Here is a 12,529-nt window from a genome sequence, read left to right as displayed (position 1 = left end):
TGTGTGTCTGTCAGTGATGCGTCTAAGCTCAAAGCCATGCAAGTACAGCATATGTGTGCTGAAGTGGAGAAAATTTCATGTTCTTAGTTGTCTATCAAATTTGGATCATCAGAACCTCGTGAAAAACACAGTTGTGAACACACTTATTCTGCACCTATCTACCTACCAAACGTTGTGCGTGTTTTTTCCTTTACTCTATCTACTACCACTATATACTATTTACCAGACATACCAATCTATTTTTTCATACGCTAAGTCTTTCATTTACTGTGTCTACATCTGTGGCAATTAAAAGTTTGATCATAGTAAATGAACATAAAAACTTCTACATTTTTAAAACTAAGAAATTAAACCAGTGAAGTACGATGAGAATCCTTTCCCATAAGAATACAGAACACTAGCCTAAATATTTTGTTACTCTACAAAGATACCTCATAAATTCTGAACATAGGTGTTGGGTGTTTGGGGGTTGTGTTTGGTGGGGGACAATCCTTCAGAGAATGTGGATTTCTTCAGGCAGTTTGAGATTCTGGGTTAGACTTGAAAGGAGAAGGAGGGCCTTCCACCTGCCAGCCTTGGCTCCTCTTGCAGTGGGCAAATGGACATCATCATGAGAGTGCGATGCTGGTTAACAGGGCGAAGAGCTGCTGCGTGCCTTACCTCGCCGAAGGGTAGCATTTCTCTGGGGCCACAACAGGCTTGCATTGCCACACAGAAGTGGAACCTTCTGTAGCCCAAAGGAAGGAGGAGAGGAGAGCCCAGGGCTGGGGCAGCAAGGGTTGCACCTTTACCCGTAGAGTGTCTGTAGTTCTTTGTTCTCTCTTTTTTGGTTTTTGCTTTTTCCCTCCATTGGCACAAAGCCGAGGGGGGGAAAAAGCAGTATTAATTCAACCTTGTATTTATACAGAAAGCGCTATTAGGAGAGAAGGAGCATTATTTCCAAGTCTTAAGGAAAACTGAGTAGAATTTCCAAAGTTCTATAAATCATTATATATTGCAGATAGTTAAAAGTGTGTATTTTCATGTTGGGCATAGAGCCAGTGACTTTTTTTTTTTTTTTCATTTTAAATACCTCTCTATTCTTGAAAGCTGAGTAAATTCACATAGTATTAAGTCTCTCACAAAATGTTTTCAAGAAGCTCTTAGTGTGTGTTCCCTTGTTTTGTGCCCTCGTGAAGTATTGAAGCATAAAGCGATCTTAGTGCCAGACTTACCTGATAATAGGCTACGACTTGAGAAGAACTTACAAAAGAGTGCTTTTAGTGACTTTATAAATTAAGAACCTGGTATTTCAGCTCACTTGGCCTTTTGCCCTTCTGCGACAATTATTTCCTCTGGAACAATTAGTACATGTTTTATGGATGTTTGCGTTGAACTGGCTGACTCACAGATATTGCCAAAAGAATTTTTAAGTTAGAATTCCACTTAAATGTAATTACCTTTTGTCACCATTGTTGTCTGCATTAATCCAGATTAAGTGATTAAGTTAAACATTACCTAAAATGAAAGAGGTGGTCTCTGATTTTAACTCAAAGGTTTTAAGTAGGAAAGATGTGTTCCTTACCATGTTGGAGAATAAAAAAATATTATAAACGTGTTTACTTATTTTTACCTTTCTCTCCTTAGAAATTCACACCAGAATAAAAGTCTCCCTGGGAAGGTCTCCTCTGCCTGGGGTCCCTTGTCACCCTGCTTGGGCCCTCTCCTCCCACTCCCCACTTGGCCATTCTGCCAAAACACCATGTGCACGTCAGCCCCTCTCCACGTCTCCCGGTCAATCCGCTGAGTTTGTCCAAGTGCAGCCCAGGGATCGGCGTCTCATGTAGGTGGTGCTTGTTAAGACCCTTCCTGACCCCCCTGCCAGCCTCCTCTTCAGCACGGCCTGGGGCTCCGAGTGGGTGGGGTGGCCCCAGAGTCTGCATTTTATCACCCAGCCACCCCTAGCCCCCACGCACCATAATTCTGCTGTCTGTTCCACTACTTGGTCCCCGCCTCCTGGTCCCCAACTCACTCTGTCCCTTGACTGATCTCATCCTCCCCGTCTGAAAGGGCACCGAGTCCTTCCACAGCATCGGGGAGAGCTCTTTCCCGTTCCTCAGCACTCAAAAAGGAACACAGCCTATGTTTGGCATTTAAGGGAGCCTACTTCTGCACGCGTCCTGTTGTCCCAGCCACCCGGGAAGGCTTTGAGACCGGGGGCCATTTCTCATGCTCCGTATAAAACCCCACATCCCACAGACGTTCAAGAAAGGGGTCCGACGGACGGAATGGGGATAAAAAGGGAACGATTATGAAAACATTCCTACATTCTTATCAGCTAGGCACTGCAAGGATCACTGCCTGACGAATGAACCTGGTTGTCTGCCTTCCAAATGTGGGTTTTGAATCAAATGGAAGTATTTGTAAAACAGAACGGGGAAACAGGGGCCTCACTTTTGCTCGAGGTACACCTGTGACAATACCACAGAGATCACATGTCTCTGCGGCACTGGGAATGTGCCAGACACTGGTCTCAGCACTTACATATCCCTCCCCTCTCATCCCCTGACTGATCCCATGATGCAGCATGTTATCTGACAAATAAAGACACTGAGAAGTTCTGATCCTGAATCCGTGGCCTTTGGCTTACAGCCCTGCCTCTCAGCTCCGGCCCTGGTGATGTCAGTTTGGAATCAAAGGAACCCAAATGTTACCGTGAAGGAGAAAACATTAGCGTTTATGACTGACATGTTTCCTCACCACCCCCTTCTCCAAACCTCCGCCCTGAACCTGTTCGTCCTCCATGCTCCCTGGCTCTCAATTACGGCACCATTCACCTCATCACCATAAATCGCCAACCCCTCCCAGTCTGTCACCCCACATCTCTGTCACTCAGCCTTGACAGTTTCATCACCAACGGCCTCTCTGGCCAGTCTCCAATCCTATGACAACATAGTCACTGCCCAGCTCAGGCCCTCACCATTTCCCTCCTGGTGTGTGCAAAACCACTCTAATTTCCAAGCATCTCTCCCTGTCCTGCCCCCGCCAGTTTTGTCCCCAAAATAGATCTAATGACACTCTGAGGCTCAGCATCCTTTGATGGCTCCTTGCTGCCCACAACCTGATGGCTTGGCCTGGGCGGTCCCTCAGAGTGTGGCCCCCACATAGCCCCTGCAGTCACCTGCCCCCTCCCCGGCTCCCTCCAACACAGACAAGGGAATCCTGAACGACCATGACATCTCCCACCTCAGGGCCTTTGCTCGTGCCATATTCCTTATCAGAAACATCCTCTCTCATCTCAGGTGACCCCTTTTCCTTCCTTTATGACCCTGCTCAAATGCCATGTCCTCTCTTTGCTCCCTCCGCTCCCCCAGGCAGAATCCATCATTCCCTAAGCGTTCGACACGCATCCCCATTAGGGCACTTACAGCATTTGCATGAATGTGCCCAGGTCTCCAGGTCGAGCAACTTGGGCACCAGACCGTGAGTTAGTCCTGGATACACGCACCCACGGGCCGCGTAGATCTGGCGGCTAAGAAACCTGAGATCTTATATGAAAAATAGAGCTCACAAAGATTTAAAAAGTATAGGTAACATGCCAAAGATCATTTAGGAGATTTCACACGCCTGATTTATAATAATGAACTTCATACAATTAATTTCTTTTTTTTAAATGCAAGCATTTATTTATTTAGGGAGGGAGGAGAGGGCAGAAAATATATATTTTTTAATTTTTTATTATTTATTTATTTGGCAGAGAGAGAGAGCACACGCAGGGGGAGCAGCAGAGTGAGAAGTAGACTCCCTGCTGAGCAAGGAGCCTGACTCGGGGCTCAATCCCAGGACCCTGGGATCATGACCTGAGCTGAAGGCAGACGCTTCACCGACTGAGCCACCCAGGTGCCCCATACAATTAATTTCTACTTGCCACCCACCAGAAACTTCGTAGGGTCTCTCTTCTGTGCGTTCTCGGTGCGATGCCAGTACGTTGTTTTGCATCCCAACAAGCACTTTCTGTGCTTTGCCCACTCTGTCTCTGTGTTAAAAGCCCTCTGACTTCCTGTCTCAGAGTTCCTGTCCCCATCTGCTGATCCCCACGACGGCCCCAGAGTAGAGTCACTTGGAGTTTTGTGATGCCCTGAGGAGCGCTGACTCAGAGGATGGAAGGATACCTGAGAAGTGACGCCCCACTGCCTCTCAACTCCGAAGCGAGAGAACCAGCGCGGTGCTCGAGGTGGTTTCAGACCGAGCACACAGCAGCCCTGTCCCTTCGTGAAAGGCAGTCCTGCAACTCCAAATCCTGCTTTCCCGTCGTTTCCCTCTCTTGATGCTTGTTGTGAAATTCTCCCGATGTTTTTTTCCTTTTCCTTTTTCCAACCCCTAGTTCTTCCTTTTTCTAATTATCACCAACAGGAGTAACTCAAAATTCCAGATATTGGAACTGACAGTTTTGGGGTGTTTAGGAAAGATAACCAAAGGGGAGTCACAAAATACTCAAATTTCAAGTAAAAAGGAACTCACCTGGGGAAAAATTACTAGAAAAATTGAGTTAATGAAATGTTAACTTTGGGCAAACAACTTGATCCCTTGTTTCCTTCCTCTAAAGGCAGGATAATCTCTTTCTCGTATTAAAAAGTGGTGAGATGCTACAATTTTAAATATCCATTTTATAATGAAGATGTTTTATCACTAGTAACCTTTTCTTCAAAGGGTGAAATATGCAAATGTGAACCAGCGAGCAGAGCCAAGGCCTCCCACTCCCAAGCCTGGAGCGCTTTCTTGAGATGGCCGCAAAGCATGATGGCTCCTCCCCACTCAGTATTAGTCACAGACAAGAGAGGTTTACTGAAGGGTAAGGCCAGCGTGTCTAAGCCAAGGGCTTTCTGGCAGCCGTGTTGCAAGTGTTGAGCCTTCGCTGGAATGATCGATCTGTGTGAAGCCATAAGAAAAGAATGTGAGATATCTGGGTTCCAGTTGCCAGCAAGAGGGTGACACCCAACTTGACATAGCTTCTTCTGCCTCCATTCAGAAATGGGGAGAGAGTCTGGATCAAGTCCCAAGTATTTAACAAGACTCACCTGAGACTGCAGTCATCCTGGCATGACAGGCAGACATGGTAGGGAAAGGGTGAAGCCTCCGTGGAAAAGCACGTTCAGGACAGTGCCCTTAAGGACGTCGGAAGATGGAGCGAGAGTTCTGCGGGTTGCCATGTTCTCTAAGTTGGACAATCAATTTGGAGAATAATCAAACGCCATTCCCTACACCAGATGGTGTCACTAGAAGCCCCGGCCATGGCTCTGCCACATTTAAAGTGTCCAGGCTGCCTTAAAATGGGGCCACAGGCTAAACCCAGAATGTCAGGCAAAATGCTCTCATATTGACCGTACCACTATCCAGAAGGGAAAGTGCAGGATTTGGAAACAAGACTCTGATTCAAGTCCCAAATTTACTGACTATGAGACTCTGAATACATGTTTTGATCTCTTTGGACCTCGTTTCTTCATCTGCAAGGTGGGGCATAACCCTGTCTACCTCAGAGGCTTGTTTTAAGGATCAAAGGGGCTGAGGTATGTGATCTCTGATCAATGAGTACTGCCCAAAGCAGGCTAATGTCATCACATTAACAACTGAATAACAACTACCAATACTCTAGAAAATGCTTATTGCCATGCTAGATGATGAGGGGGTTTTAAATATGAGATATAGTTTCTGTCCCTTAAGCAGCTTAAAATAAATACAGTGAAGAAAAATGGGAAAGAGGAATGCTTCATATTTATTGAATTCCAATAGGCCTGGCATAGTTTGAGACACTTTTCACAAAACAAAACAGATAAATCCCCTGGTGATAGGAATCAGTACCTCATATCCCCTAGTTGTGGAAACTGAGGCTCAGGGTTAAGTAACTTTCCTAAGTCACAGAGCTGGGAGGCAAGGGTGGGGATTCCACACTCTCCCTTCCACACCCGGTATCTCCAGAGCAGAAGACTTTCCTGTCACAATAGCGAGAGACAGGATGGCTGTGGGACGCTGGGCGGGACTGACTCCCGGGTGGCAGGCATGGAGGCCCTACCATGGCAACTACTTGCGATGTCTCCCCGATACGGACTGTTTCTTCAGAGTGAGGTCCCTGCATGTGACGAGCCCTGCAATTGGCTGGTCAGGTGATGGTGAGGTGACACGGCCAGCAGACAGGCACGGGGAGGAACCAGGCTGGCCTCCCGACCACCTAATCTCTACGGAAGTTGGAGGCCAACAGCTCAAGTGCCTTTGTGCCGGGCATTGTGGGAGCTTCTTTAAGCATGTGATCTTATGTGACTCCACAAAACTCAGTATTGTTTCCCTCATTTTACAGAAGGGAAAGCTGAGGACTGGCAGTGAGGTAGACTGCTTGAGGTAAAAATAGGAGGCAGGTCTGCGATTTGAATCCAGATCCGATGGCCTTAAAGTCATTTTCCTGAACTCAGGCAGAGCTGAATGAACTGAAAAGCAGAGCAGCTTGTGCTGAGCGGTTTAATAACAGGACAGCTGAGGCGCTGCGGGAGTCGTTCAGATGGGAGGGGAGGGATGTCTGCAGGAGATGGCCTTGCAGGTGGCCTCGGAGGCAGAGGTGGGAGGGGGTGGTGGGGTGGAGAGAAGGAAAGGAACAGCAGAGGCAACCAGGGGCTGGAAATTGTAGGACATATTCAGGGAACACTGTGAGGGCGTCCAGAGCACTGGGGGCTTTTCACTGGGACATAAATTCGGAAATGTATATAGGGGCCAGATAGGGAAGGAACTTAAATGCCAGGCTAAGGAGGCTGGACCTCGGGTTGTAAACGGTGGATAGCTAAGATCAGAGCTACTCCTCACGATCATTCTTTTGAGTCATGAGACACTGGAGCTGGAAGGGACCAGATGGCCAGTCCAACCTCTTCCTTTTTCTGAGGCCCAGAAAGCAGAAGAACCTGGGCTAGAACCCACTCGATCTATTCAACCCGGGCTCCTTACTGCCACATTCCCTACTTGGAAGCCCATGACTTAAGAAGGTGCCTCAAAGATCTTCCTTCTCTTAAAAAAACAAAACAAAACAAAACAAAACACACAACCCCATCCATGAGCTAAAAAGAATTATTGCCAAACAAACAAAAAGATGCTAAACCTCACTCATAATTTTTTTAAATGCAAATCAAAACAATGAGGGATTTTTTTTTTATCCAACCGGCTGGCAGAGCAAAGTTTGATAATGCCCGTGGTTGGGGGTGTGTGGCCCTTCAGGTTGTCCGACGTCCTGTTGGTTGGAACCAGATGGGGCAACCTTTTGGAAAACAGTTTGGTAAGACCTATAACAACTGCAACTTTGCATGCCTTTTTCACCGAAGCTCCAGTTCTAGGATTTACCCAATAGTCGTACCCAGTCTGGTGCGCAAAGTGTATAGTTAAAGGGATGTTTATCGCAGAACGTTTATAATTGTGAAAAACTGGGGAGAAAAGCCATAATTGCTCACCCATAGGACCTCATTGTCACACATCAATAGAAAGACATAATATGTAGCCATTTTTTTAAAAAGGCAGTAGATACGCTCACATGGGAAATGTTTAAGACGTTAAAGATGGAAGCAAGCAGGCTGAGGAGGGCTGTGCACAGTGTGAATCCCATTTGTGTAAGAAAATAAAACATATGTATGCTTGTAGAAACATAGGCATTATCTAGGAAGAGACACAAAAACTGTTCCCAGTGATTGTCTCTGGGGAGAGGGACGGCAGGGAGGAGGGAGGCACTCTGTGCTCTAAACCCTCTGCGTTACTTAAATTTCCCTTATTTCCTTTTTTGGTTGTTGTTCCTTTACTTCTCCCTTTCTTTCTTTTTTGCTTTTTAAAAAAACTATGACCATGTATGATTTTTATAATTTAAAAAAATAAAGGTATTGCCAACAGATAGATGGATTGCTCATAGATCTGGATTTTAACTTCTATTTTAGAGACCTCTTAGAGACAAGCTCAATAAGCCTGTATTAACATTTACAAAATAGATCCAATGTTTTTTATTAATACATCTGAGGTCTAACAACCCGGGCCCTTACTGTTCTTGTTTTTGGTTTTGTGATTTGATATTTATTCATTCGTCCCGTATTTATTTTGTGCCTACCATGTATCAGGCAGTGGGACTGAGGCATGAGGCTGTTAGTCTTTGTAACAGGAAGGCCATTTAGATCAACCCCAGACATGGTCCAGACTCAGACCCATTCAATGAACACTTACTGGATATTTTCTATGTGTATCGCATGAGGCTGGGGACATTCAAATGGAAGCGATACGATCCCTGCCCTCTCATGAAGAGCCCCCACCATGATGGAGCTGGACACAAACAGAAAATTGCATAGTGCAAACAGAATGTGGTAAAGGTGATGGGGTGATGCGTGGGGGACGATGGGTGTGCACAGGACACTTGACCCAGCCTAGGAGGTCAGGGAGGTCCTCCTGGAGTAATGGGGAGTCCTGGCTGAGTCTGGAAGGTTGAGTGGAGTGGGCCAAGTGGGAAGTGGAGGAGCAGGGAATTGGGGCAGGAATGGTTCTCAGTACTGAGCAACACCGGAAGGAGCAGAAGAGCGAAAGGGCAGGTTGAGCTATTCACCTACACACCCTGCTAAGGCGTTTGAACTTTATCTTGAATGCACCAGAGTGACATGATCTCAAATGTGTGCTTTACGAAGTCCAGCCTGGCCACAGCTGGAGATGCGGTAGAGGAAGAAGAGAAAATTCAAGGAAGAGACAGGGTCCCACCGTGAGTCGCTTCAAGCAGTGCAATGCTGATGATTTCCACCTATACTGTTATTAATTTTGCCCTCAAATTGTCTCATTTAAAACCATACAATCTATTTAAACAGGAAACTAGTGAATAAGAAAAAAGGACAGGCTCCGTGCTGCAGTGTTGTACCTAGGATTAGGGGATGGAAACGGGAACTGGCAGAAAGGGGACTGTGAGAAGTGTCTGTAGATGTGGATTCAGAGCCCAAGGCGCCTGGAGAACAGGGAGCAGGAAACTGGCTGGGATCGCTGAGGGACAGTGCTGAATGAAGCCCCCAGGGGCTTCCATGCTGCTAAATCGTCATCTTACGTGACCTCCAGGCAGCGTGTGCCCCAGCTGACCATGCCTTCCTCCTGTTTCACTTTCTCTACTCAGCTCCCGTGCCTCCATTCTCCTCCGACCTCAGTGGTCTTCCCTCTTCTGTCTCTTCTGGATCCTCTTCTCCGCAGCCTTCCTATGTTGGGGGCTCCAGAATCCCATGCTGGTCCCCTTCTTCCCTCCCTCACCACAGAGGAGATCAATCTTATCCCCAGGCTTTCAAGACCATCTCTGTGCTGATTGGTGACTCCCCAATGTCCATTCAGCACCTTCCTCCCTGGACTCCATATTCACATCCAACCTTCTGATGTATCTACTTGGATCTTCAATAAAAATAAAAATGAATTTACGTTCAAAATGGGACTCCAGCCGTCTTCCCCATCTCAGTGATGGCAAAAACATTCCTTCCAGCTTTTACCTTTTATAGCTGTCTTTGAATCTCTTTTTCTCATACTTTATATCTAATTTTCAGGAAATCCTGCTGGCTTTACCTTCAGAATAGATCCAACCGCATGTCACTACTCCACTCCACCACCCGAGGCCACACTACTGTTATCTTTGGTCTGGGCTCACTGCTCCCATATTTGCGCCCCTACCCCCCAAATTATTTAAAGACGGGGTGAGATCAGGTCACTGCTCCACTCCAAACCTTCCATCTTACTCAGTAAAAACCAAAGTGGACACAAAATCCTACATCTCCCCGTCCTCCCACTTTGTCCCCCTCTGGTCATACGGGTCTCCTGATGTTCACTGTTCACAACTTATGCAAAGGTGTGCCTCTGTCTGTACCCTCCACCCCCACTTCCTTGAAGGCCTTTCCTCCTCAAACCTTCCAACCGGGGCTCCACCCCATGCTCTCCGGCTGCCTGCTCTGCTTTTTCTCCTGCAGAACTTGCCACTCTCCAACACACCGTATAATTTACTCATTGTGTTTATTGCCTGTTACCCCCTAGGATGCTGAAGGCAAGCAGGGAAACTTGCTCACTATCTCCAGCATCTAGAACAATGCCTGGCATATAGGAGTTCTCTCAATATATATTTGTTGAACCAGCGAGCAGACCCCAGAGAAGAAGAGCGCTTCAGCTCAGAAGGACAATTTGGGCCACGGGTAGGGGTGGAAATGAATGACATCCGGGTGGTAAGCACAGAGACACTGCAATAGGCTGCTGGAAGGCTCAGCAGTAGGTTAGAGATGGAGCCTGAGGAAGGAGGTCTGGGGTGAGGGGAGTGAAGGATAAGGGGGTTGAAACCCCGATGGGGGTCCTGATAAAGGGGTGCCCGGGGATTAGAGGTGGGAGACGCGGGGGCCAGCAGTGAGGTGCGGCGCAGAGGAGGGGGACAGGCAGGCCCTTTGGGACCAGGCGGCTGGGGCTGGAGGTTGATGCCACCGCTCGGCAGGTTCTCACCCCGGCCGCAGGAGGGGAAACAACGGTTGCCCAGTGACTGTCACATAGCGGCCAATGTAAGATGGATGCGCAGGAGGTTCCAAAGCCGGACAGCTGCGGTGGGCTCGGCGAGGAAGGAGACATCTGAGCTTTCTCAGGTAAAAGCCAGAAGCCTCATAAATAAGCGGACTCGGACCAAGAGGCGGCACGAGGACTGGGCGCTTCACAGACCCGGGGAGGGAAGGTACCCAAGGCAGCCGAGCGGCGGACCCCGGGCTGCGAGGCTCCGTTACTGGAGCGCGGAGGGCTTCGGTGGGCTAGCGGGGCGGGACGGACCTGCAAGGCCCGAGAAGGGGGCGCCAAGACACGGCCTGTCCCTCAGGTGAGCCGCCAAGGGCTGCGGGCGCGCGGAGGCCCGCGAAGGGGCGGGAGGTGCGCGCAGAAGCCGCGCGGCCACGCCAGTCCCGGCGGGAGGCAGGCCGAGAGCGCGGGGCGCGCCTCACGGACGCGGCCACGCGGAGCGGCGGCCCCCGCCCCGGCGCCCCAGGTACCGGCCAATCAGGTGGCGCCGCCGGCCGCCCGGTCCCGAGGCCCCGCCCCGGGCCGGCGAGCCGCCAGCCAATGGGAGGTCGAGCCCGGGCGCCCAGAGCGCGCAGCCCGCGCGGAGCCGGCTCAGAGCGAGAAAAGCGAACCCAACCCGTCGGGGCCGCCGCTCCGGACCCGCTGCCGCCGCCGCCGCCGCCGCCTCCTCCCCCCGGATCGGGTGTACTGTCCCAACCCGAAAGTCCAGTTCTGCGGCCCGGCAGCGGCGAGCAAGCGCGATGACACAGGAGTACGACAAGTGAGTGAGGCGCCGGCGCGCGAGTCCGGCCGTGCGGCTTCAGGCCGCCGCTGCACACCGGGCTGGCCGCACCTGCCGCGAGGCCGGGAGAGGCGAGGGCGGGCGGGGGTGCGACGCCGGGCGCCGGGCGCGGGGCGAGGCCTGGCGGGCGGGGACGCGAAGAGGGCCGGGAGGGAGGGGGGCTCGTCTCGCCGTCCACTTTCATCCCCGCCGCGGCCTCTGCCCTCGGCACCCCCTCCCCCGCGCCTTTGTTCCACCAAAGTCCCCGGGGGAGACCCTTGCCTTGGGGACTCAATTTAGGAGGGGAGACTTCCCTCCTTGATCCCCACCCCCGTCTCAGCGGCCTCTTCAGGGGGACCACCCCGCGGGTGCGCCCCCATCTCCGTTCTGCTGCTGTCAAGGATGCGGGGAGGGAGATTCGGGGCGCCGCGCGGGACCCCCGCCAGGGTCGCTTTTGCTCAGGGGGGCCAGCGGAGCGTTTTGGGACCCGCTCCCCCGCTGGGAAGGTAGACGTCTCGGGTAATCAGCCCCTGTCGTCCAGCCATCTCCTTCAGTCCGCCTGCTAGAACTTCCGAAAGGAGAAATTAGGGAAAAGTTGAAGTGCTCTGATGTCCTGGCATTTTCCCCCCTCTGGCTGGCAGTGTGAGTGAGAAAATTGTTGTAGGAGTTATTTTGCCACTTGCATCATTGATGGTAATTACAGATTACTGTAATTAAAAATCTTCGGAAAATATCAAGAGGATGAAATCTGCTTCGAAATCTGGGTGATAAACAGAACGTACTGTACTAATACACCTTTTGAAGTTCGTGATTGAAGAAATACTTTTGACAAATGCAAGGTGATAATGTAAGATATTAACATTGAGGGACACTGGGTGAGGGATATTTCTATGTTTTCTTTGCAACTTTTCTGTAATTGTAAAATTGTTGCGAAATAAAACACTTATTAGTAAAAAAGTATATTGCACCAAACCAATCTGTATACTTCAGATGGGTAAATCCCTATCAGAGCTGTTCCTTCCAGTTTTATAATTATTTGTTAAGGATCATTTTATTTAAGTGTGCTCTTTTTCCGATTGGGAAGGTTAGATACTGTGTATGGGGTATCTTCAATGGATTAATCTTGTGTTGTAGAATGTGCAGTTAAATTATCACTTGAAATATGTTTCAGAAGTCTTGAGAGATCACCGATGAAGGGTTTGAGACTTACCAAAGGCAGTG

The 12,529-nt window shown here is 49.4% G+C and overlaps 1 protein-coding gene across 2 annotated transcripts in view; it reads left to right on the top strand.

Moving 5' to 3' along the window:
- Positions 1-11,127: 11,127 nt before the first annotated feature.
- Positions 11,128-12,529, top strand: part of GRHL1 (grainyhead like transcription factor 1) — a 52,035-nt gene continuing 50,633 nt past the window's right edge. Inside the window, exon 1 of one of the 2 annotated variants that reach the window (XM_026518699.4) lies at positions 11,128-11,308. In XM_026518699.4, coding sequence (XP_026374484.1) covers positions 11,289-11,308 — 20 coding nt within the window. In that variant the 5' untranslated portion in view covers positions 11,128-11,288. The remainder of the gene's footprint in view (positions 11,309-12,529) is intronic. The other variant, XM_057309302.1, reaches the window with a different exon arrangement.

Source organism: Ursus arctos, unplaced genomic scaffold, assembly GCF_023065955.2.
Source record: "Ursus arctos isolate Adak ecotype North America unplaced genomic scaffold, UrsArc2.0 scaffold_8, whole genome shotgun sequence".
NCBI classification, from domain to species: domain Eukaryota; kingdom Metazoa; phylum Chordata; class Mammalia; order Carnivora; family Ursidae; genus Ursus; species Ursus arctos.
This window is presented reverse-complemented; position numbering and strand designations above follow the sequence as displayed.